This window comes from Heteronotia binoei, chromosome 1 (genome assembly GCF_032191835.1).
Source record: "Heteronotia binoei isolate CCM8104 ecotype False Entrance Well chromosome 1, APGP_CSIRO_Hbin_v1, whole genome shotgun sequence".
Classification (NCBI taxonomy): domain Eukaryota; kingdom Metazoa; phylum Chordata; class Lepidosauria; order Squamata; family Gekkonidae; genus Heteronotia; species Heteronotia binoei.
The window spans coordinates 126983109-127009883 of record NC_083223.1 but is presented as its reverse complement, the minus strand read 5'-3'; the positions used below and the strand labels follow the sequence as shown (position 1 = coordinate 127009883).

At 45.4% G+C, this 26775-nt stretch overlaps 1 protein-coding gene across 4 annotated transcripts in view; it reads right to left on the bottom strand.

Annotated features, from left to right (window-relative positions):
- The window catches only part of PHACTR2 (phosphatase and actin regulator 2), a 179025-nt gene that overhangs the window by 121909 nt on the left and 30341 nt on the right, over positions 1 to 26775 (bottom strand). The window contains exon 1 of one of the 4 annotated variants that reach the window (XM_060240483.1): positions 6647 to 6781. The exons of the other annotated variants lie outside the window; for them this stretch is intronic. Coding sequence (XP_060096466.1) covers positions 6647 to 6659 — 13 coding nt within the window. The 5' untranslated portion in view covers positions 6660 to 6781. Of the gene's footprint in view, positions 1 to 6646; positions 6782 to 26775 lie in introns of those variants that run through there. 4 annotated transcript variants of the gene reach the window in all.

Below are 26775 nucleotides of genomic sequence, written 5' to 3'. Positions count from 1 at the left end.
CAGGTCCATGTCTTTTTTTTTTCTGGCAATAATAAAAGCTATCTGGCATGATGCAGTGAGACTGTAGAAACTGGTTCAATTCCAAGTGATTCTGGATTATGTGGACTCACTCAATCCAGTTTCTGGTTCAATTCTGGGAATCAAAGTACTTTGGTTGTCCTGCACTGTTTGTGTTAGTAGGTAGAAAAGGACACTCTTGTTGATTTTCCTGGACCTCTTGGTGGCTTTCAAATTTTTTTTTTAAAATGATATCTTTTTGGGATTCAGGGACACTACTTTGTTGTGTATCAATCAAGCAACTTGAAGAATCCTGACAATTAGCAGAGCTGGCTAATTTTTATCACCCTCTACAAATGCTGAACTATCAATCCCAAGATTAATACTAGCAGCACACTTCACTATCACATACACAAGGTTCATGCCTCTGTTGTCAAATGCTGTTTTAAAGCAATAGTAGCAAAGTTTGGCTCTAGTCCAGCCAAGCAGTTCAAACATTAGGACATTATATTTGTATTTACATGAGGTTGAAAAATGGATGGGAAAAGGATTAAAACAGAACACCCCTTATAAATTATAGTGTTTTTACAGGACCCTTGCATGCAGTGCTTCCTGAGAGGATAACATCTAATAATACTCCAGGCTTATCAACACAAAAGACAACAAACATTGCTATAACTAATAATACTGAATGGTTTAATGAATATTTCATTATTCCAGGAAAAGCTTTTAGAAGCTCACACAAAACAATTTCATAAAACTGGTTCTTTTAACCACAGAAGGAAGAACTTATGTATTTTGATCTCCAGCTAGAATGTACACACGATCCACAAGGAAATTCTTCACCATAAAAGTGGAATAAGCCAGAATGGTAAGAAATGTGTCCAGGTGATCATATTGGGAACATACCGGCTACCTGAAAATGATTGCCATACAATGGGTCTGACTCAGATATGGCTCCTGGGAGATTTGTGAGTGGCTCACAAGTCACAAGCTGCCAGTAGGTACTGAGATAGCTTGTCAAGAACATAAAGAGAGGATATTGGAAAAGATTTCACATCAGAATTTGTTTAGAAGGATCCATACTAAAACAAAATTCCACTGGTGAGAATTAGTGGCAAAAAATGCCCCCAAACCTGCAGAGATACACTGGAGGTTAAAGAGGAATTTCTTGCTCTGCTTACCAGTTATCCTTTAGCTGACTCATAATCTCTTGAGAGGATGACTTTGATACAAGACCCTGAATCACCAATGCTGATATAACCAAATTGCTATTTCTAGCCTTCTACAGCCAGAGCCAACATCCGTGCACTGACTGTTGTCTACCTCTATGTCAGAAATAGTAGCTCTGCAGGAAGCCCTGTCAGGTATATAACCAGTCACATTTTTTTAAAGAACTGGTTTACAGTTTCATTAGAAAAATCTTGGGAAAAGGGGTGGGGCTTCTTATAGAAGACCTTCATCACTTATGATGCTATTCTGGATTTCCCCCCTATTCATCTGCCTATTTTGTTTAATTGTCATAAGAACATAAGAGAAGCCATGTTGGATCAAGCCAATGGCCCATCCAGTCCAACACTCTGTGTCACACAGTGGCCCAAAATTTTATTTATATATATATATACACACACACACACACACACACACACACACACACACACGCTGTGGCTAATAGCCACTGATGGACCTCTGCTCCATATTTTTATCTAACCCCCTCTTGAAGCTGGCTATCCTTGTAGCTGCTACCACCTCCTGTGGCACTGAATTCCACATGTTAATCACCTTTTGGGTGAAGAAATACTTCCTTTTATCCGTTCTAACCCGATTGCTCAGCAATTTTATTGAATGCCCACGAGTTCTTGTATTGTGAGAAAGGGAGAAAAGTACTTCTTTCTCTACCTTCTCCATCCCATGCATAATCTTGTAAACCTCTATCATGTCACCCCGCAGTCAATGTTTCTCCAAGTTAAAGAGCCCCAAGCGTTTTAACCTTTCTTCATAGGGAAGGTGTTCCAAACCTTAAATCATTCCAGCTGCCCTCTTCTGCACTTTTTCCAATGCTATAATATCTTTTTTGAGGTGCGGTGACCAGAGTTGCACACAATATTCCAAGTGAGACTGCACCATTGATTTATACAGGGGCATTATGATACTGTCTGATTTGTTTTCAATTCCCTTCCTAATAATTCCCAGCATGGCGTTGGCCTTTTTTATTGAAATCGCACACTGTCTTGACATTTTCAGTGAGTTATCTACCATGACTCCAAGATCTATCTCTTGGTCAATCTCTGCCAGTTCACACCCCATCAACTTGTATTTGTAGCTGGGATTCTTGGCCCCAATGTGCATTACTTTGCACTTGGCCACATTGAACCTCATCTGCCACGTTGACACCCACTCACCCAGCCTCAACAGATCTCTTTGTTGTTCCTCACAATCCTCTCTGGTTCTCACCACCCTGAACGATTTAGTGTCATCTGCAAACTTGGCCACTTCACTGCTTACTCTCAACTCCAAATCATTTATGAACAAGTTAAAGAGCATGGGACCCAGTACTGAGCCCTGCGGCACTCCACTGCTTACCGTCCTCAACTGCGAAGACTGCCCATTTATACTCACTCTCTGCTTCCTATCCTGCTTTTGATCCACAAGAGGACCTGTCCTTTTGCTCCATGACTCTTGAGCTTACTAAGGAGCCTTTGATGAGGAACTTTATCAAAAGCTTTCTGGAAGTCAAGGTAAACAATATCTATCGGGTCTCCTTTGTCCACATGTTTGTTCACCCCCTCAAAGAAATGTAACAGGTTAGTGAGGCAAGATCTTCCCTTACAGAACCCATGCTGAGTCTTCCTCAATAACTCGTGTTCATCAATGTGCTTACTCATTCTGTCCTTGATAATGGTTTCTACCAACTTTCCCGGTATTGAAGTCAGACTGACTGGCCTGTAGTTTCCCGAATCTCCTCTGGAACCCTTTTTAAAGATGGGGGTGACATTTGCTACCTTCCAGTCCTCAGGAACAGATGCAGATTTCAATGAAAGATTACATATTTTTGTCAGAAGATCCGCAAGTCAACTTTGAGTTCTTTCAGAACTCTTAGATGTATGCCATCCGGACCTGGTGATTTATTAGTTTCAATTCGTCTATCAGTTGTAGGACCTCCTCTCTTGTCACCTCAATCCGACTCAGGTCTTTCAACACCCCTTCCAATATAAGTGGTTCTGGAGCAGGCAAACACTTCTCATCTTCCACAGTAAAGACAGAGGCAAAAAATGCATCCAGCTTCTCAGCCATCTCCCTACCCTCCCTACCCTCAGTAATCCTTTGAACCCCTGGTCATCCAAGAGCCCCAATGCCTCCCTGGCTGGTTTCCTGCTTCTAATTTATTTGAAGAAATTTTTATTGTTGGTCTTTATGTTTTTTGCAATATGCTCCTCATAGTCCCTTTCTGCCTGCCTAATCACAGTCTTGCATTTGATTTGAAATATTTGGACAGGTGAAATAACGCCACTGGCTGTGAAGGTTCACAGTTTCGACAACTCTAGGTCAAACCAAACCATGGTATGAAGAAACAACAAAGTTTAGTTTATAAAGTCTCTAGTCAACTTAGAAAGAACTAAAAGATTAAATGACACTCCAGTAACTTTCAAATGCCCTACTTTGGAAGTTAGATGGGTGGCAACCTGTGAAAGGGTTTTCTTGGTTGTGGCAACAAAGCTTTGGAACTCTCTTCCCAGGGAAGTTTTGTTGTCTCCCTCTATTGGTGTCTTTCAACAGTGGAAAGACTTTTTTGTTTTATCTGGCACACCCCCAGTTTCATCTGGCCCTCCTTCAGGTGTTATGTGTTTTTAATTGAATTGTATATAATTTTACATGTTTTCTAATTCCTCAAATGTTTTAATTTGCACCGTTGAGGATCATGATCAGTTGGAAAGGTAGGATAAAATGTTTCAAATGAATTAATAAGTGAATAACCCCTTGGAGATTCCAAGGGTAGCCTTGCAATCCTTAAAAAAAATAAAAACCCACCCTTGCAAACCTAAAAAAAAGCCATTCCTTTACAATCCTAGAAAGAGGCACTTCTGTTTAGGATTGCACTGCAAGTCATTTTGTTCCTCTTCTTCCACTTACCTGTCACATTCTCACGCTGTATATTTTTCTGTCTCCTCTGCCAGCAGCTGCAAATTATGTGGTCCAGAAGCAGTGCAATGCCTGAAAGTGAAACTGCACATTACAGAGAGAGATGGAAGAATGTAATATGAGGAGGCTTTTTTTTTTTTTTTGGAGGTCACTCTGCCTACTGTAATGTGTAGTTTGGCCAGGGCTTTTTTTGTAGAGAAAGCCCAGCAGGAACTCATTTGCATAGTAGGCCACACCCCCATAAGTCAAGCCAGCTGGAACTGTGTTTCTGCTCAAAAAAAGTCCTGCGTTTGGCCCTCAGGGTCTGTTTGTGTTGTTTGTCTTCTCCACACCATCTGCTTCTGTTGTTGGGATTGAGATTAGGACATGCTGTTAGTTCCACAACTGCCTAGCTCCTAACTTCTTGGTTTTCTCTCACAGTTTCTTTCTGTTAATTAAAACAGAAGTAGCCAATTCTTGATCTCTTCTGTAATAAACATTATACATGTGGACAGGAGGTAAAATACTTCCTACAGGGAAATCATTAAAAAAATTGTTGTGTCACAGATTGTGGTGCAGTTGTGAGAGCAATGGATTAGGATGGGGAGACCCAAATTCAAAATCTGCCTGTTGTGAATTTCACTGGGTGAACTGGGTTTGATCATTCTCTCAGCCTAATTTACCTCACAGTGTTCTTGTGAGGATAAAATGGAGAGATCTATGTATACTGTCTTTTGAGAAAGTGCAGGATGAAATGCTATAATAAAGAAGAAAAGACTACAGAATATGTGACAAGTTAAAGACTAAATTTCTATCAGTTCACCATGAGAGAAACAGTTCTAAAAGTTAGCAAATTATTTTCACCTGTGCTATTGCTCTTCCATAAGTTTATGTGGTATTTCGGTTGTGCATCATCAACAGAAAGATTTCCTTCTATAGACTTCTCTGGCATTTAAAGGGCATTTGGGTAGAGTTTCCCAGCCAACCACATACTTAATTGAACTGTATTTATTCCCCATTTTTAACACACACACACAAACACACACACAGCTGATCTTTTATGGGAGTTATTATGTAATGCCTACCTGCACATGACCAAGCAGTTAGCCAGTGATAGGCCCATTCAGTAATACAGGAACAAATTTATCTCCAGCCTCACCTAATTTCAGATCTGCACTTAAGTGGCTTCCTACTTTTTAATTGCAAAGTAGACAGAACAGCTATAAATGCAGTTCAAGATACGCTAAAAATTTATTCTCTTATTATATCTAACAATAGTATGTAACATTTCAGTACCAGTTAAATATAGCAATTTATATAGAAATGTAATTTTTGAAATATAAAGGAATGATGTGCTTTAATCAAAAATTGGTAATTCAGGACATATAAGCTTCCTCAGACAAAATATGCAAACACTAAAGAAAAACTGGTTTCTATGGTTTTCAAATATTAGCTTCCCTTCTGCCTCCAAAAAGCTCTGAGTCATATTTATTTTTATTCTCACAAAGAGTGGTATAACTGAATTAAAGTTATATCAGTGACATGACTTCAACCCATTATAATGAACTGCAAGATGACATTTAAAAATCAGGAACAATACACCTGCCCTTGCATTGTCGTTTTGCTTATGCTGTGCTAAGTTTGATGCTGTAGAGAATTTTTGCCTAGTCACAGAATATCACTCATGTCTTTGGGTTATAATCCAGAACTAACCAGTGTGCAAGGGGAAATGCTGCAGTTTAGCCATATTTGTAATTTTGTTGGCTGGGTTGTTTCATCAGTATCACATGTTTATTTTGAAATTTGTGTCACAGAAGATTAGAAGTTTCCTTGTTCTGTTGACATAATATAAATATATCATTGTTGTGGTTCCTATTATGTTTTGTTTGAATGTCTGTTAATGGTGTAAGAGTATAAGTAGGAGAAATTATAATCAACTGATATGCATAAATCAAACAAGAAACCAATACACATCTTTTTTAAAAAAAAGATACAAGGCATCTTGCAGTAAGTGTTTTTGTTCTGCTCAGGAGTATGCAGTGAGAATTAGATGTAATACAAACTAAAGCAGACACATAAACAGCAATATGAGAAATGTGCTCATATGGGCTAAACATTAATAAAAATTTAAATGCAAATAGTTACTGTCCAATCTTTCTAGTCCTTGTTGTATAATCTTTATTGAAGATTTTAGATCTGCTACTTAGAAAAAAGTGAATGAAATTAAAAGAAAAAAACAACTACATTGGATTTAGAATTGTATCTTTAAAAATGCATGCATGCATACAGACACACCATTTTGATAGTTAAGGCATCTTCAGGTTGTCCCTGCCGACCCGAAGTATTTGATAATTACTTATCAAATACTTTCAATCCTTGTTCTTTTAAAATGAAGAAGTAGCCTTGAAAAGTGAATTGAATGAAGACCGGTACTAAAACAACAGATGCACCAAACCCATAATGAACACACTAAGAAAACACAAATGAATCTTGTACAGTCAAGATCTAAGGTCTGATTTAGTTAACTTACTGTTGTTATCCATTGCCTCTTTCTTGTCACAGAGCTTGTGGGAGGAAAACCACAAAGTGCTCCTCTTCCTTTCTTTCCTTCAGCTCCTTGCCCTTCTCTGACTATCAGATCTTGCTGGCAGTTTGTCCATGCACTGACTGCTGCTGACATTGCCAGGGAAATTTATATCTCTTAAGGATGACAAACGCCATTAGCTCCATTATCGGCAGACGATGCAAGCCTATCAAAGAGATAGTTGGATCTCCCAAGGTATTCACTTTGGGGAGGGGAGGGGAGAAGAGGGAAGAGAAGAGAAGAGAACTCAAACCCAGCATAACCACACAGGCACTCACTGCCCAAATGCTGTACTAATGAAAGAGTTGTCAATCTGACAGAACTTTTCCTCTATTCAGTGAGAGAAAGTGACTTCAATTTTTCAGAAAGTGAAACTTTAAGAAATAAAAAGTTAATGAATCTAAAAATGCAAACTTTTTTTCCCATGTGTGACTGCAGCCTGGGTCACTCATGGGAGCAATCCTAAGCATGACTGCAGAAGTAAGTCCCATTGTATTCAGTGGGGCTTACTCCTAGTGAAGTACTCTTAGGACTACAACCTTTGTTACTTAAGGTTCTAAAAGGCTTTCCTCAGGCAGCCAAAATATAAGACAAACCAGGCAGCATAATTCACTTTTCTCCCTAGCAAGGGATAAGCCCTTCAGTTATTACGTTTTACCTGAAAGAGGCTCTGTGCTATAAGAAGTTTCATGGCAGGCAGAACTGCAGCATATGCACCATTTTTCTGCAAACAATTAAATAAGGTATATTTAGAAAAAATAAATGCTCTCACTCACATGGTGAACCACTGAACATGAATACTACTGCACAGAAATTTCAAGGGGTGCAGGATATGCTGCAATCCTGAACATCATCAAAAGAAACAGAGAAATTATCTTATTCGACAACAGCCTCCATTGGAAAAAAAACTTGAGTAGGCTACATACATGCAATATACTTAAGCTACTTCCATTATGTATACAAACAGCAAAAAACAAATACCACAGGAAACAGCTCTACTCTGCTGCATAAATATTAATGCAATGTAATGAGCAAACTCTCAGACATAACAGGACAGATGTGGTAAAGTTACAAATTAATTTCCCATACCATATCATACACTTGACCAAGTAACCTGCCAGAGTCTTATATTAATGTTCTTAAACTCCAGGTAGGGTGAGAGAGGAGATTTGGGCACAAAATATAAAAAACCTACACACACTGCTGAGTTGGGCTATCATACTCTTTCTCTGGCCCTGTGCAGAATGTATAACATGAGAGTTGAAGATCTTCCCCTTCATGTATCATGTTCAAATATAAAAATTACATCTGTAACAAGAAAGAATAATGCCCAAGGAAGACCTGAATTCAGAGAAAATATTATTTCACTAGGAACATACCATCAACTTCTCAGGTTACAGACAGGAGATGTGTTCCATTTATGGAAACAAATAGGCTAGATATAGACAACGATTTGTCCACCTGCCAGAATGGGGCAAGATAGATGGCTATTTGGATATCCTGAGCTGGCCCATAAACATTTTGGGATGTGCATCGTATTTTGATTGGAGAAAAAACACATGTGGCAATCTTAGAGTTGCCAAGTCCAATTCAAGAAATATCTGGGGATTTTGGGGGTGGAGCCAGGAGACATTGGGGGCGGAGCCAGGAACAAGAGTGTGACAAGCATAATTGAACTCCAAGAGAGTTCTGGTCATCACATTTAAAGGAACAACACACCTTTTTAAATGTCTTTCTTCCATAGGAAATAATGGATAGGGGCACCTTCTTTTGGGGCTCATAGAACTGGACCCCCTGGTCCAATCGTTTTGAAACTTGGAGGGTATTTTGGGGAGAGGCACTAGATACTATACTGAAAATGTGGTGCATCTACCTCAAAATATAGCTCCCACAGAGCCCCCGAAACCTCCAGATCAATTCCTCATTATACCCCATGAGAAACAATCTCCACATAGGGAATAATGAAGACGTTTCCCTCTACTCCACACACCACCACCCCCTTCTCGCAAATCTGATGTAGGGGATTGGCCTCTCTACTCACCAGCCAGCTTCTTCACAGCAACAAAGACACAGACACAGAAAGCTGAAGCCTTTCATCACCTCTGGAAGTGCAGAGGCACATGGTCCTTTGGAGCGGGGCAGGAAGCAGCCTGGGAAAGCTCTGGCTGCTGCGATGGAACTGGGTGGGAAGGGGAGGGGCAAGGAGAAGCTGCTGCGATCCAAGGTGAGAAGGGAAGGGAGAAGCATCGGGGATCGGTGGGAAGGGGAGAGGAGAAGCAACGTCACCCCAGAGTCGGAAACGACTGGTGCTTGCACAGGGGACTACCTTTATTTTTTTACTTCCAGCTGGAACAGGAAAAGTTAACAGATCTGGACTTGTCAAAGGCATGCAAGTCAAGGTCCAGGGAACAAGGATGCAATACACTGAAATCTGTCTCGACCAACCTCTGTTTTTAAAGCTCCAGTGGTCTTGCATTCATTCCAGAAAAGGGAATGCCAAGATAACACCAGTGACTGTCCAATTTATTCTCATACATTTTTATTTATTTTCTTAGTATCACCCTGTAGTGTTTAATTCAATGTAGTTTCCCAATATCCTCATGCTCTAGTGGCTTAAATAAATATTCCTTTTAACAATCTCAAACTGTGCTCAAAGATCTCACCCAGGATGCCTGACTGCTCATTCACACAACAGACCAGAAACTCCTGACTCAGGGATATATGTGAAGCGCTTGCACATAGCCCCTATTTGTGCCTCAAGCTACAGGTAGAATAAGGAAGGGCAGACATTGAGAGACGGTGGCTACTGAAGAAAGCAGAGACAGGGGAAAGCCAGAGCCCTCTTTCATGCATACAAATCTCAAGTAAAGACAGCAGGGAGAAATCCTCTTACAACAACCTCCTTGTTTCCCCATAAGCTAACATCTTATTGCAAGCCAAAATTGACCATCAACCAGTGCTGCCAAGGGGAAGGGACTGAGGGGTCAAAAGGGACAGGGGGGCCCAAATGAGCTGGAGGGGGCCCAAGTGAGTTGAAACCAGTTTTGTGCTGAATTCACAGGACACTGTTAATTTTTTCCCCTAATGCAATTCCACTAGGAGCATGGGGAAGGCAGAGCACAGTTAAAAGTATTCAGACTCTGCATGCTGGGTCTTTAAGGAAAGTTTACTAGAAGGCTGAGGGAAAACATTTGCTGATCAGATCCTGCTAAACTCATCAGCCAAACCAGTACTAAAGGAAGGCAAGGCCCACCAGGACAAGTTACAGTCCTTGCCAGGATGCAGCCTCCTAATAAGTTCATCATCTTCACACGTTTATGTTTTGTTTTTTCCTTTCATTCTATCTAGTGACTGCACAGCCATATATTGCAAAGTAGCAGCCCTGATAGTGTGCAGTAGCAAAAAATTTTTTAAAAATACTTTTATCATCTTTTCCTATATTTCCCTATCCTTTTCCCATTTTTTCTCCTCTTTTGTTTTGCTATCTTCCTTTCATGATGTGCCATTTGTCTGTCCCCACTCCTAACCCTCCCAACCAAGTGTCTTACATTCTTCTTCTCTCCTCCATTTTATCCTCACAACAACCCCTGTGAAATAGGTTTGGCTGAAAGTGTGTGAGGTGTCCACAGTCAACCTGCAAGCTTTCATAGCAGAGGGAGGATTTGAACCTGTTTCCCACTTCCCAGTCTGATACCTTAACCACTACACAATTTTAGCTTCCATTGCAAATTACATGTGTATGTGGGGGGAATCTGGAGATAACCTAGGCCAAGATAGTCCAATTCCTTCCATTTTTGGTCCTAGAACTCCCATGATCATCTTTTAGCTGGTGGCCAATTATGAGATTTCTAGTTTTACTAGTTTTATTTTCAGATATCTGCCAGGAATGGACAGAACAATCTACATGTGGATCTTTAGATGTATAGTAATAGCCAGCCATAAGAACATAAGAGTAGCCATGTTGAATCAGGCCAATGGCCCATCTAGTCCAACATTCTGTGTCACATAGTGGGGAAAAAACTAGGCGCCATCAGGAGGTGGGGCCAGGAGGGCTTCTGGTGTCCTGGCGTGAAGCCCGGTGGCTTGCAGGGCTTGGAGCACCTGGCGGAGGTGGAGCAGGTGGGCCTCCCAGGTGGGGCTACACACCACAATGTCATCGATATAGGCCTGAGCGAATCCCTCGCACTGGGCCAGGGCCTTGTCCACCAGCCGCTGGAACGTGGCCGCAGCCCCATTCAAGCCAAAGGGCATGCGCTTGAATTGGAACAAACCTTGTGGGGTGGTGAAGGCGGTCTTTTCCCTGTCAGCTGGGTGCATGGGCACCTGCCAATAGCCCTTGGTGAGGTCCAAGGCTGAGAGGTACCGGCCTCCCCCAGCTGGTCAATCAGGATATCCGCCCGTGGCATCGGGTAGGCATCGAATTTGGCCAGTTTGTTCACCTCCCGATAGTCCACACAGAAGCGCACGCTGCCATCGGGCTTTGGCACCAGGACCACCGGACTGCGCCACTCGCTCTGTGATGGTTCGATGACGTCGAGGCGCAACATCTCCTCCACCTCCCGGGCGAAGACGTCCCAGCGCTTCTGTGGCACGGGCCTCCAACGGACGCGAGCCACCTGGCCGGCGGGGGTTACTACTCGGTGCTTGACCAGGGTGGTCAAGCCCGGCTGGTCGGAGAACACTGTCGGGCACTCGGCCAGGACCTTCTGCAGATCCCGCTGCTGGCTGGGGGTGAGAGCGGCATCCAACACCGGGCCTCCCCCGGCACCCTCCGCGGTCGTCCAGGGCAGGGTTCCATCCTGGAGCTCGCTTGGATCTTCGGCCAAGAGCCCCTGCTCAGTCCCCGCCTCCCGCTGCACCCAGGCCTTTAGGCTGTTCACAGGGAGGGTCTTCCTTTGGCGAGCCCGGGGCCCACATTGGACCTCATACGTGAGGGGGCCTAGGACTCGGGTGACTTGAAAGGGTCCCCGCCACGGGTCCCCTTGGTTCTGGCCCATCACTCCCCTGTGGACCAGGATGTCGTCTCCCACCTGGAACCCCCGGGCCCTAGTGCCCCTGTCGTAACGCCTCTTCTGGGCTTCCTGGACTTGTGTGAGGTTCTCCCAGGCCTCCCGCCGCACATCTTCCAGGCACTCCTGTAGCTGCCTGACATATTCCTCTGGGGTCTCCTCTGGCCCTCCCCTGACTTGTACCCACTGTTCTCCGAGCAGGCCCAGGATCCCCTCCCATACAGCAGCTCGAACGGGGAATACCCCAGGGACGCTTGGGGCGTCTCTCGGATGGCAAAGACCAGCGGATCCACACAGAGATCCCAGGTGGTGGGGTGGTCGTATGCTGTCTTCCTCAGCATGGCCTTCAAGGTCTGGTTCATCCGCTCCACCAGCCCGTCAGTTTGGGGGTGGTGGACGGAGGTGAAGAGCTGCTTGATGTGCAGTGTCTGGCACACCTGTCGCATGAGGCTCGCCGTGAAGGGTGTGCCCCAGTCTGTGAGTATCTCCCGAGGCAGCCCTACATGTGTGAAGTAATGCATCAAGGCCCTGGCCACGCCAGCACTCTTCATGGTGGGCAGGGGAAGAGCCTCAGGATAACGGGTGGCGTAGTCCATGAGGACCAGGATGTAGCGGGCACCCCGAGGGGTGCGGGGTAGGGGCCCCACAAAGTCCATGGCCACCCGCTCGAACAGAACCCCCACTACCGGCAAGGGGGCTAGGGGGGCTTGCGGCTCTGCCCTAGATGTGAGGCGCTGGCAGATGTCGCAGGAGCGACAGTAGGCCTGGACCTCCCGCGCTACGGAAGGCCAGAAGAAGTTGGCTAACACCCAGGTCAGAGTATTCTTCACCCCCTGGTGGCCCGCCCATTGGTGGTCGTGGGCGCCCTTCAGAACCTCGGGCCTGTACTGGTGGGGAACCAACAGCTGCTTCCTGGGGCCCAGCCGCCCTTTTACCTCTCTGAACCAAACGCCTTCTTCCCTGATGATCCGAGGCAGGCGCCGGTTCCGGCGCTCGTCCACAACCACCCCGTCCTGGACTGCTTCGTGCCGCCGCAACACCTCCAACTCCTCATCCTCGGCCTGAGCTTCCACGAACTGCGGGTCCGCCGGCCACGTCTCTTGGCCGCTCGTCGTGGGACGTTCCGCGGTGGACGGGCCCTCCCCAGGGTCGGTATCCTCTGTCTCCCCAGCGGGGGCGGCAGCGTCATAGCCGGCCCCGGCGGGCTGGCCTGGCTGGCCGGGGTTTTCTGCCTCTACCACGTCGCCAAAACATGGAGCATCCCGCCCAAGCAGTACTGGGTAGGGCAGGCTGGTTACTTTGGCGACCGGCACGCTCCAGTAGCGGCCCAAGTACTTCAGCGGGATGGACACCACTGGGCTCCTTTCAATGTGCCCATGGACGCACTTGATGGCAGCGGTGCGGATGACAGGCAGCGGGGCAGTCACCAGGTGGGCCCGTATCATGGACAGTGAGCTGCCGCTGTCAACCATGGCCTGCAGTTGCCGCCCCCCCAAGGACACCGGAATCATCCAGGGGGGGCGAGCCCCCACCTCGACCATCTGCCAGGACACTTCCCAGCTCATGTCGCACTCCATCAGGGGGCACTCTCGCTTGAGATGGCCCCACTGGCCACAGGTGAAGCAGGGCCCTACGTCTCCTGCCATGTGGCGGGTGTCCCTCCTTCTCCCCCTCGCGGCCCCCGGGGCGTAGACTCGGTCCGGGTAATGTCGGGCGTCCTCCGAGCCCCCACCACCCAGGCGCAGCGCGGGCCGGCAGCAGCCGCGCCCGGCCTCCGCGGTCTCCAGTCCCGGGCGCCTTTCCTGGTGTTGCTCCTGGGGCGGCCCGTCCACCGGGCTAGGGAGAGCCCTTCCCTGGCTTGCTGCCCTCTGCGCGGGGGGGCAGGCTGCGGTGGTCGGCGGCCTGAAAGTTCTCCCACAGCTCCTGGACTTCACTGAGGCGGGTTGGCTTCCAGCAGGCCACCCAATGTCGGGTGAGCGGCAGCAACACCTGCAGCAGCTGCTCCACTACCACCAGCTCCACGCTGCGCCGCCCGTCGCTGGTGGTGGGGTTGAGCCAACGGGTGGTGGCGTCCTTGAGGGTTGCTATTGCCGAGCGTGGTCGAGTCTCCCCCGTCGGAAGCCAGGAACGCAGCCTCTGGCGGGGGGCCTTGGGCGTGATCTCCAGGCGGTCTAGGATGGCTGCCTTGAGCACTGTATAGTCCGCAGCCTGGGCCCGCTCCAGGGCTTTCATGGCAGCTTGGGCCTCCCCTGTCAGGTAGGGTCCCAAGATAAAGGCCCACTGCTCTCTGGGCCAACGAGCGGCCTCAGCCACTCGCTCAAATGCCTCCAGGTAGGCCTCGACATCGTCCTCCACTCCCAGCTTCGTTAGAGGGGGCCAGGGGCTCCTTCCGGCGCCAAATGGTGGTGGCCCTGTCGGCTCTGGGCGGGCTAGGAGCGCCTGGTGGAGGTCCCGCATTAGGGTGGCCTGAGCCGCCGTCTGCTGCTGGGTGACCTCCCGTAGGAGCTGCGCCTGGTGGTCTGCGAGCCACTGCCCAAATTGGGCCAAATCCACGGGGGCGGGGTTTGTGTCCATAGCTGTGCTGCGGATCCTGTCCCTCTCTCTCGCAAGGCAGCCTCAATAAGCACCGGCCAGCTTCCTCCCCGACCTCCTGCTTTCCCTTCCTTTATCCCCCCATCCCAAACCTCCCCCTTCCTGGGTTCCGCCCCTCTCTGGCTCCTCCCCCCCTTCAAAGCCCCAGATGCCCGGGAGAGGTGAGCTGGGGCTGGGCTGCCTAGGCATGCCTCGGGCGTCCCGGACCTCTGCAGCGTGCTGGGGTGTGGCGTCTCTCGCCGCCGCGGGTCAGGCAGCTCTCCTCCTCTCTGCCCAGTGCAGGGCTCAGCTTCTCCCTCTGCTCCCTGACGTCTCGCTCTGGCCAGGCTCCTCGGACCCGGAGACAGACTCGTTGGCTGAGGGGCGTCGTTCGGGTGGCTGTTAGCGCCCCGTCAGCCCACGTGAGGGGTGGGGCCGCCGCGGGGGCTTGGGAAGGTGTGGGAGGCTCTCGGGGTGGCGACGGGGGCCAGCAGCGGCTGGCAAGCGCCGGGGGGTCCCCCTTGCGCAGTCCTCGCCCGGGCTGGGCGGGACAAGCAGGAAACAAGAAGCGCTTCATGGGGAAGGGTCAGTAGCAGTTTCGTCAAAGCACAGACCCTCCGTTTGTTTTGCTTTCATTTTCAGAGCAAATAAAGTTGTGGAGGAACCCAACCCAGTAAGTGTGTGTGTGTGTGTGTGTGTGTGTGTGTGTGAGAGAGAGAGAGAGAGAGAGAGAGAGAGAGGGAGGGAGGGAGGGAGGGGGCAGGGGATTCCCTGGTTTGGAGGCCCTACCCCCACGTTAGAAAACTTTAGGAAGCGGGGGGGGGGAAATGTCTGCTGTTCCCTGTTTTGAGGTAGAGGCACCAAATTTTCAGTATAGTATCTAGTGCCTCTCCCCAAAATACCCTCCAAGTTTCAAAACGATTGGACCAGGGGGTCCAGTTCTATGAGCCCCAAAAGAAGGTGCCCCTATCCTTCATTATTTCCTATGGAAGAAAGACATTTAAAAAGGTGTGCTGTCCCTTTCAATGTGATGGCCAGAACTCCCTTTGAAGTTCAATTGTACTTGTTCCAACCTTGCTCATGACCCCACCCCCAATGTCTCCTGGCCCCACCCCCAATGTCTCCTGGCCCCACCCCCAAAGTCTCCTGGCTCCACCCTCAAAGTCCCCAGATATTTCTTGAATTGGACTTGACAACCCTAGGGGAAAACCCTGTAAACTGTAAACAGAAAGCACTCACAGATGTTCTTGCTTTCTGCTCCTCCATCCATCTGATCTTAAAAAGATGCTGATGGCTGTCATCCTGACTGACGATGTGCCATAGGACATGATGAGGAAAGTTCAGTGAGGAGGCCAACATAAGGCTAAATTGTCCTCACTTCCCAGAATTAGATGTTTTGGAAATACATTTTTTAATGTTGCAGAAATCTTCTATCATATGCAGTGTATTTATTCTGTAGTACTGGGACACAGTTCTTCAGAAGTGTTGAATTCCTTATGTATTATACTGCCATGTTTTCTTTTTGAGGATGTTTAAACATCATATCACAGTGCTAGGGTTGCCAATCCCCAGTTGGGGGGCACGGGATCTTCTGGTTTGGAGGCCTTCCTCCCGCTTCAGGGTTATCAGAAAGTAGGGGGGGATGAATGTCTGCTGGGCACTCCATTATACCCTGTGGAGACTGGTCCCCATAAGGTATAATGGAGAATTGATCTGCGGGTATCTGGGACTTGTGGGGGGGCTGTTTTTTGAGGTAGAGGCACCAGATTTTCAGCAAGGCATCCGGTGTCTCTCCTCAACACACACCCCCCGGCAAAGTTTCAAAAAGATTGGACCAGGGGTCCAATTCTCTGAGCCCCCAAATAAGGTGCACCTATACTCCATTATTTCCAATGAAGGGAAGACATTTAAAAGGAGCACAGTCCCTTTAAATGTGATGACCTGAACTCCCTTCAGAGTTCAATTGTGCTTGTCACAACCTTGTTCCTGGCTCCACCCCCAACCCAGGCAACCCTATATCACACATCTAAGTTCCAAATTATGCAGTTCCTGGAGAATTTGGGGTAGGGGGGATCAAGTTTGGGGAGGACAGGATTTGGGAAGGGAGGGACCTCAGCATGGTATAATGCCATAGATCAGGGTTACCATATTTTGAAAAGCTAAAAAGAGGATATATTTCCCAACTGACAACTTCAAACAAGTGATCTCTACAACAAATCTCTTTTTAAATACCTCTACTATTTAAGCTATGATACTTGCTATTAATTAGGAATATTCCTAACTTTCCAACCCCAGAAAAGGACATTTTCATCAGTAGTTTAAAAGAGTCCAAAAGAAGACAGACATCAAATGTGGGGAGGAACGCATGTCCTCTAAAAAGAGAACATCTGGTCGCCCTGCCATAGATTCCACCTTTCCAAACATCTATTTTTTCCAGGGGAGCTGATTTTTGTCATCTGAAGAGATCAGTCATTCCAGCAGACCTCCAAGCTCCACCTGGGGGTTGGCAACCCTATAGCACACCTTTAGTTACTGTTATAAGAAATGTCGATGCAACTTTCTGTTATTATCTGGATATATTTGAACAAAAGTTATGGATTAGCTCTCTGTCCTATTCTTAGATACGGAAAATAGCTTTTCCCTTGAGAAAGACAGGTGAGACAATTTCCCTCACAAGTGTCTTTTTATTGCTTCTCAAGGAGCGAAAAACAGGTATCTTCCTCTTCTGGAAAAGTGGGCCGGCATGTTTTTTTTAAAGGTGTACTAATTAATTCAAACATAACAAATCTAAACACTCACTGCTTAGGAGGCTCTGACTGCTTTCCTTGTATTATTTGGCAGCTGGGCAGTAGTGTGTATCCACTAATAAAATAGGGTGTCCAGATGGATGAATGATGTGTCTAGAAGCACCATACATCTTCAACAATATAAGAGTATGCCAAGAAATGATTAAACAGGGACTGGGATCTCTTTCAGGCTGTCTTCAGCATTTCTACAAAATGCCAGAGATTGATTACTTATTTTTATTCAGAAGTAAATTGTCTCAACCAAAAGGGCATTTCCTAATTTCTGGACACAGGATTGCAGTTTAGTCATTTTCCGTATGACCTCATTCCACTTAAATCTTTGCAAAAACAACCTTCATGATTGCTCATAGAGGCTGGTTACAAGAACAACGGGTTGGATCTATCCAGCTTTTCCACTCAATTTTGCTCAATGCTCCTCCTTACTACTGCTACCATTCCTCATGCTTTTCACATATGCAAGTTTCATGATTCCCCACAGTGATCACAGTGGATTCCTCCTTCCCTTTTCATCTGCAAAAAGCTGGATGAATCAACCAAATACAACATACACATTTAAATGCTTCAGAATGTTAAATTTTAATATAATGAAGCACTGCAGTCATGACTCACTACTAAGATTACACTTTCAAGAACCATAAGTGGGGGTCAGTACCCACACAAGGACCACTGTATAGTTTGCCAGAAGGGTTGGTTTTTATACTCCACTTTTCTCTACCCTAAGGAGTCTCCAAGCAACGTACAATTGCCTTCCCTTTCTCTCCCCACAATGGGCAAGGCACCTTGTTCGGTGGGTGGGGCTGAGAGAATTCTGAAAGACTGGTGACTGGCCCAAGGTCACCCAGAAGGCTTCATGGGGAGGAATGGGGGATCTCTTTTCTAAGTATTTCAAAGTAATTTTTCAAAGTAATTCTTCAGATTAGACTCTGCAGCTTTTAACCACTACACCACACTGGCTCCCTAGAAAAGGGAAGAAGAAGAAAATATTGGATTTATATCCTGCCCTCCATTCCAAATCTCAGACTGGCTCACAGTCTCATTATCTTTCTCCCCCACAACAGGCACCCTGTGAGGAGGGTGGGGCTGAGAGAACTTTTACAGAAGCTGCCCTTTCAAGGACAACTCTGCGAGAGCTATGGTTAACCCAAGGCCATTCCAGCAGCTGCAAGTGGAGGAGTGGGGAATCAAACCCGATTCTCCAGATAAGAGTCCACATACTTAACCACTTCATTAAATTGCCATCTTCCTCCTGAAGTAAAACTGTTTCCAAGTATAAAATGAAAACTTTACTTTAAAAATGTAGCTTTAATGATAGCATATTCTATAACAAACTAAATGCTATCAAGAAGGTCTGGGGTGGGATTTTTCTCAAGTGATGTCTAGTAAACACAGCACATAGTTAGTGGAATAATAAAATGTTTAGGCCTCAGGAAAAGCATAATAATTTATCACATTGATTCTTCCCCATAAAAAAAACCTGAGAGAGTTCATTCTTTTTTTTGTTTTAAATGAACATAGTGATGTTTTCATTTTGTCTCAAATATCTAAACCGTCACAGCCATCTATATGCCACCAATTTGAAAGCGGCAGTGTCATAGCTCAGACGCTGCAACAAACCATCGCTTGTTGTCATATGGAAGTCCTGGTATAGCCTGGTATTTTGAAGAGACCAAGTGGTACAGCATGCGAAATATGATAAGGCCATGATAACCTCCTACAGGACTGTGTTTTCTCCTGACTGCTAAGGTGTGGCTGTGATGGCAAACATACAGGATGGTCCTTGAATGCTGCTTGAAAAGGATACAGAACTACTACTGTAGCCACTTTCCCCATTCTTAAGCCCTGATACATCATAATGCTTGCTCCTTTAGCACATGTGCTCTGATGGCCCTGATATGTCTGCAAGGCAAACTGAACAATATCCTTCAATTTAATTAGATATTTTAAATTAGATTGCTTGGGAAAAAACAGAATCATAGAATTATAGAGTTGGAAGGGACCTCCATGGTCATCTAACCCCTTGCACAATGCAGGAAACCCACAAATACCTTCCCCTAAATTCACAGGATCGTCATTGCTGTCAGATGGCCATCTAGCCTCTGTTTAAAAACCTCCAAGGAAGGAGAGCCCACCACCTTCCGAGGAAGCCTGTTCCACTGAGGAATTGTTCTAACAGTCAGGAAGTTCTTCCTAATGTTGAGCCAGAAACTCTTTTGATTTAATTTCAACCCGTTGGTTCTGGTCCTGCCTTCATCTAAAACCCTACATCTAAAAACCTACCGTTCTTATCTTTACCACTAGTTCTCCACCACCAACCCTCCCCCACCAGATGTGCTAATAAGAAATCATACGGGCAAAAATGATCCCACTAATATTGTAATTGTTAATATTTTATTCATTCAGAGCTTCACCCTATTCCAAAAACTAGGAGATCCTGGATACTAGAATGAGAACAGCTTGCAGAGAAAATACACTTCAGGAAAACTAGAGGAAGAGGCACAGAAATTTGCAGTTCAGGAAAAGTTATAATTAGTATTGCCGTGGGCTGCAGCTTTATTAAAACACACACAATACAGTACAGCCAAGTAAAGCCACAAAAGAAAAAACCCTCTCATTTGCTGCAGAAAGAAGTGTCAACAATGCAATAGTTGGCAGTGATGCCTCTGAGTCAGCCCCACATGCCATTGTTTTTCTGTAACACCAGGGGGTAACATGCTGTTAGGAAGTGCCATGCGAAAGAATACTTCTGCCTTGGCAAAAGGTTCTGAAATTGTGATTAACTCAACAGCAAGCTGCAATTCAGGTACTATTATTACTTGAAGCCCTTAGAAGTGATGCAAAATATAGAACAACCATACATTTTATGGAAGACTGGGAGGCATTTCCCAGCTCCCTAAATGAGGCAAAGCATCATTTATTATGTGTTTTCTTTCACCAGGTTACCCATTGCAGGGTGTCACAGGAGGCTGCCAGTTCCTGTGACAGAACACAAGCCATTGCTGTTGGGGATGATGTATTCCTGGGGCAGTAACCACTGTATTGCTTTGCTTTTCTCTTCACAACAGCACTTCAAGTGCCTGCTTGGTGTGCAGCTGAGAATGCTGTAATTAGCCTTCTAATACCCAAGTTTATATTAAGGCACAAAATGAGGTGGGGGAAGGAAAGTGATACAACTTCTTTAATTTATATCCAAGACACTTGACAATTTTCAGTGAGAACACATGACTTTAAGCAGCTCTCATTTTGGGCAGGAGCTCACAGGATCGGAACTCTGGAACCTCTAAATTTTATTGTGCTCTTTCTCCCACCCCCACAAATTCTACTTGCTTCTGGGCTCCATTGTTCAAATCCCCTGTGAGAATTTTGCTGAATTCTAAGATTTGACAAACTTTCTAATATTTCCTCCCAGAAAAAATGGGAAAATAATCAAGACTATAAAGCAGACAGATGGAAATCTTCATCATGCCACTGTAACCACATAGGAGAAAGTAATTTTAAAAGTATGATGTGAGTAAGGTTTTATTATGACAGTTATAATTCTGGAAGCATTCTAAGGTAGATGATGAGCTGATATAATTTAGTACACCTTCCGGTGATGTCAGGGGATGCGTGGCATATGCAAATGAGCTATACAAATGAGTTATACTAATGAGCTCTGGCACCTCTTTTTCTACTAAATGACCCCTGTTAAGTGACAAAATTAGTCTGGTTTTTACAAGTTTTATTAAGTTTTACAGGGAATGCTGCTTTTACAGCTGCAATTATCTCCAACAACAAAGAACAGAAGAAAGGGCGATGGACATTCCCAATTGCTCCCACAACTGCATGCTAATCAGAGAATGGAACCCTTGATCTAATGGGAAGATTCATCTTGATCACCACAGATTGCAGTCACTAACTTCCCTGGAAAACAAGAAAAAACTATTAGTGGATTAATTCACTGGCAAACATCTCAATGCATGGGTATGAGCAAAAGGGCTCCTCTTCATCAGCCATTCAAAAAAGAGCAAAAATGTTCAAGGTATGTACACATTTTCCTTATATTCCCTTTCACATGCCTTCTTATGTGTCTGTGCATATCTTTGTTTTTATGTGTGTGTGTAATTCTAGCTATAATACTCCAAATCCGAATTAACCAACTTAATTTTTTAGCCTTACATTAGGGTGTATTTGATTTTTTTTAAAGAAGTTTTACAGGTAATTAAAGTCATTAAAACCCCTCATTTTAAGCAACAATTGCTAAATCTTCATTATGACTTAAGATTCACAGAAAATCACATCAAGCCAAAAGAAATTTCCCATTCAGTTTAAAAAATAAAAACCAAATAGTCTTGCTTTGGGTTTTGAACGGTCCCTTAAAAATCAAAGTTCCAAGTATTATGCCCGTTAAAGGAAAGTCTTATAGTCTTTTTCTTAAAAGCCTTCCAGGTTTTAATTCTCTTTGGTCTTGTCACAATCCTGCAGATTTAGCTTGAATCCACAAAGTTCTCCCTTCTAATCCTGACTGATTTTGCAACAAGCTTGCAAGCCATGTTGACGTTGCTTTTTTGTTTCTTTATCTCAGTGATTTGTGCTTTCTCTTTCTGCCACAAAAGTTCATGAGCCTCTTCCATTTCGCTTTTGCACAATACATTCTCAGACACTTGTATATCAGCCTCTTCCAACTCATAAGATGTCTCTTGTACACCTTGAGATGTCAAATCCTGTAAATTATTGGCTTTGCCACATTTGTCAAGAAGCTTTGTATATGATCTGTTATGAGTTCTGTTAAAGAGCCAATTCCCTGCTGAATAGAGAAGATGGTGGCCATAAAGTCCTTTTGAGTATTCATTTCAGTATGAGATGCCATCTTCCCCTCGATGTGAAACAATCCAATAGCAAAACAATTAAGACCAGGAATCTGACTTAAAATCTCAATTAGCAAATTCTTCCAAATTTTCAATTAAAAATTTTCTTCACCTGAGTTCCAAAAGAAATTAGATCAGTCCAGACAGATCACAAGATAGGTTTGTCATATAAAACGGTCTCATTGAGCCTTTCCTCATAATATACTATATTATGTTGTAAGTCCAAATGCTGTATTGTTTAATTTTTACCAAATCAATCTGTACATAAATATTCACTCCAATTTCTTTCATTTAAAATAATAACAGTTGTTGCAAGTTTGTTCTTTTAAGTTTGAAAGCTGGCCGTCCATGGGGGAGAGGATCTTAGATCTTCTTCCCCCTCTTTCTGAACAGCCAAATTTGGTATAATAGTTTAGCTGGTAGGTAACATTGCAAAAAGGACTTACTTGCAAGGCAGATTTTTGCTGATTGTAGTAGCAAACACTTTAGCATCATGCATTTCTGTTACCGGTAGTCACAGCTGGTGCCAATCAAAATGGTGATTGCAGTGGTGAGACTTCAGGGTAGACAAGGAGTCCCAGGGCTCTGCCACCGCTGAAAACCTTGGGTTTTGTCACTCCCCATGGTCAGAGACCTCTCTTCTGGAGTCCCTTCGGGTATCTGGGTGTCTGGACCCTCTCAACCCGTGCAATTTGAGGGAGGTCACAAGCGCTGTGATTCCCCCTCAATGTCGCTGCGCCGAAGCTGGAACAGGAAGTCTTTAAGTAGCAAAATTAGACATTCTGAGACAGAAGAGCTAATGATATAGGACTTCCAAGCCCCCGGGCTGGGTGGGGATTCTCCTGCCCTGGAGGTTCCCAACCCGCCAGACCACATTGTGCTGGCAAGGGGAACCTCCCCCAACATTGCTGGTGCAATGCCAGAAGCGACAACATTGCGCCGGCGACATCATGCGCCGGCTGCTCTAGCCGTTTCTGGGAAAACTCTATGGTTTTCCTGGACGCTCTAGCAATTTGGGAGAGAAAAATAGGTAAAATAGGTGTGATGATGTCACTTCTGGGTGATGTCATTGCATTGCATGCACGAAAAAGTCTCCCGCTGGAGGCCGTGGTGGGCTTGGCAACCCTATGATGATAAGAGGGACCAAATGAGACTGTTATGAAATCATTTATAACAGAATAAAAGCTAGAAGTAGCCTGCTTGGTTTATTATACTAGAGAAAACTTTAATTGGTTCAGAAATACAATTGCAGTCTCAGATAATATCTGAAGATTCATACAATCACATGGATGGTATGTGGGTGACAGCAGAATTTAAAGCACTTAAAATACTTAGTCAAGAACCTTTATTTTGCACAACAAATGCAGGAAGAGTGTCTCCTGCATGGGAGTGTGGAATTACAGCAGCACATCCCACCCACATTGACCTTTGTGTATTGATTGAACTATGAACATCAGATTTAGGGCTGCCAATCCACAGGTGAGAGAAGGGAATCCCCTGGTTTGGAAACCCTCCCCCTGTTTTAGCAGAAAGTGTGTGTGTGGGGGGGGAAGGAAATGTCCACTGGGCATAGGTAGGGTTGCCAATCCCCAGGTGGGGGCAGAGGATTCCCCGGTTTGGAGGCCCTCCCCCCGCTTCAGGGTCATCAGAAAGCAGGGGGGAGGGATGTCTGCTGGGCACTCCATTTTCTCCTATGGTGATCAATTCCCATAGGGTATAATGGAGAATTGATCTACAGGCTTTGGGAGGGGTGTTTTTTTAGGTAGATGTACCAAATTTGCAGCATAGTGTCATGGGTGCTGGGGACGGTGCAGGTGGCAGGAGCACAGTTTCTTCTGCAGGCTCAGCTTCTTCTATAGGGTCCCCAGCACCCATGACACTATGCTACAAATTTGGTACATCTACCTAAAAAAACACCCCTCCCAAAGCCACCTGCACCACTGCCCCTGCCACCGGCACCAGTGCCCCTGCCTCCTACTGGAGAAGATCCAAGCCCCCCTGCCTTGCCCTCTCGGGTGGCTCATGTGCGTGACCGTCTTCGTCAGGACCTCAGGGATCGGAGGAGGGCGGCACGCTCCCGAGCATGACGCTCCCTGAGCCCTGAGTTCTAAAAGGATCCTGGCCCCTCTAGGAGTGAGGATGCTTGAGTCTCAGCAGGATCCTGGCCGCCCTCTGAGTCAGCAATTAGTCCAAATGGGAAACTGACAGCAGAGGGCTATATAGCTTTGGGCTTTGGGAGAAGGCTTTGTGGAAGCAACTAGTCACTTACCTGACGTTCTAGCATCCACTTTGGCTTCTGACTTTGGCTTCTGGACCCCTTGACGTTGGCTTTGACTTCTGGACCCCCTGACTTTGGCTTCTGAACCTCTGACCTGCGATACCTGGACTGTGATTTGGTTTTGGCGCTTTGAACCCTTTTTGCTCACCAGCTACAGACCTTGGACTGCCCCTGGACTTCGTCTGGCCTGGCCCCAGCTCGTGACACATAGCATCTAAGGCCTCTCCCCAAAACACCCTCCAAGCTTCAAAAGGATTGGACCAGTGGGTCAATTCTATGATCCCCAAAAGAAGATGCCCCTATCCTTCATTATTTCCAATGGAGGGAAGGCATTTAAAAAGTGTGCAGTCCCTTTAAGTGTGATGGCCAGAACTTCCTTTGGAGTTCAATTGTGCTCCTGGCTCCACCCCCAATGTTTCCTGGCACCACCCCCAAAGTCTCCTGGGTTACCAAGTTCAATTCAAGAAATATCTGGGGGATTTGGGGATGGAGCCAGATTTTGGGGGTGGAGCCAGGAGCAAGGTTGAGGAGAGGCACTGGAAGCTATGCTGAAAATTTGGTGCCTCTATCTCAAAAAACAGCCCCCCAGAGCCCCAGATACCTGCAGATCAATTCTCTATTATACCCTACGGGAATCGGTCTCAATAGGAAATAATGGAGTGCCCAGCAGACATTTCCCTCCCCCCCCCCCCACTTTCTGATGACCCTGAAGCGAGGGGAGGGCCTCCAAACCAGGGGATACCCTGCCCCCACCTGGGGATTCGCAACTCTAACTGGGCACTCCATTATACCCTAGGGAGAACAATTCTCATAGGTTATAATGGAGAATTGATCTGTGGGTATCTGGGCTCGAGGGGGCTGTTTTTTAAGGTAGAGGCATATACATATTTTTAGTATAGCATATGGTGCCTCTCCTAAAAAAATAGCCCATGTTTCAAAACAATTGGACCAGGGGGTTCAATTCTATGAACCCCAGAAGAAGGGGCACCTGTCCTCCATTGTTTCAAATGAAGGGAAGACATTTAAAAGGAGTGTGGTCCCTTTAAATGTGATGGCCAGAACTCCCTTTAGAGTTCAATCATGCTTGTCACAACCTTGCTCCTGGTTTCACCCCCAAAGTCTCCTGGCTCCGCCCCCAAAGTCCCCAGATATTTCCTGAGTCAGACCTGGCAACCCTAGAACATCTACATCTACAAGCATATGCATGTACAAATGATATATATGATTAGGTACACAATCAGCAATCCAGTATACCCATTCATGCACACAGCTGGCAAGAGAGTACAGCTTTCAAATTAAGTTCTAGAGTTTCCCAGTAACATTTCACAGCTCTCTCATACTCTAAACTGTCAATACTTCTTCCTTCACAATATCTCCAGTTTTGGCAAGTACCCCAAAGGTAGGAAGTTCCAGAATTTTACAGTCTTTGACAACATCTCTTCTTAATATGCATCCTTCTCCTATCCACATATAAATAGAAATAAATCCCACTATTTTCAGTGAGACACTGGTCCCAAATCCCAATCCAATCAGAAGTCTTGCTAGCCTTCTTTAAATGGCAACATTATTTTCAATTAAGTGTTTTTAGGACTGGAGACTTTATATACTTATCATAGCTTGCTGTGGCCTCCGATCAAGAGAACCTCTGCATTGGCATGTGGAAGTGACCCTCCCAGGTCCCTCCTTTGCAACTTGATTTATATCCAGTCACTAGTACATTGCTTATAGTGCTTGAACTTAACATTCACCTAGACCTCCATGCTTTCGCAAAGTCAGTAGTCCTTCCCTTTGTTGTAATTGGGTTCTTCATCTGACTGTGATTGAAACTTCACATTGATCCAGGTTCACTTTGGTTTCCTCCGTTACTGCCAATATTATACATTATTTTATAACAGCTTCAATTTAGGTTCTATAAATTCCTACAGACACATCATATGTAACTGAAACTCTGCTCCAGTTTTGCAGAACCGCAATGTCTAAATTCTGCTTTTAAAGTTATATTTTCTAGCAGGAAAGGACTGTTTGGGGCATTTTTAAAACAATAATTTTCATACATTGAGCTAGACTGGAGTATCTACATCACACCAATCTAGTCAGATCTTGGTGACTTATGAGGGTCAGCCCTGGTTAGGATTTAGATGGGAGACCACCAAGGAAATCCAGAGTCATGATGAGCCAAAGGCAGTCAACGACAAACCATCTCTGTTTATGGCTTGAAATCCCTACAGCACTTTCCACCAATATGTTGTATTTGTGAGTGTATGTGAAATGGGAGGGAGCAATAAACAAAATTCGTCAAGAGTAAATAGAGTCCAATTTCCAAGTTGAAAATAAGTACAATCATACTTTTGGGATACATCAAACTACAGAACAACAACTGCAAAGTCAACACACGTTAATTTACAAGAGCCAGTGTAGCATAATGGATAGAATGTTGGACTAGGATCCCAGAACACCTAGGTTTGAATCTTCACTTCTATCATGGAAGCTCACTGTGAGACCTTGGGCACGTCACAAACTCTCAGCCTGGCCACAGAGTTGTTGTGAGAATGATGGGCGGAGGAGG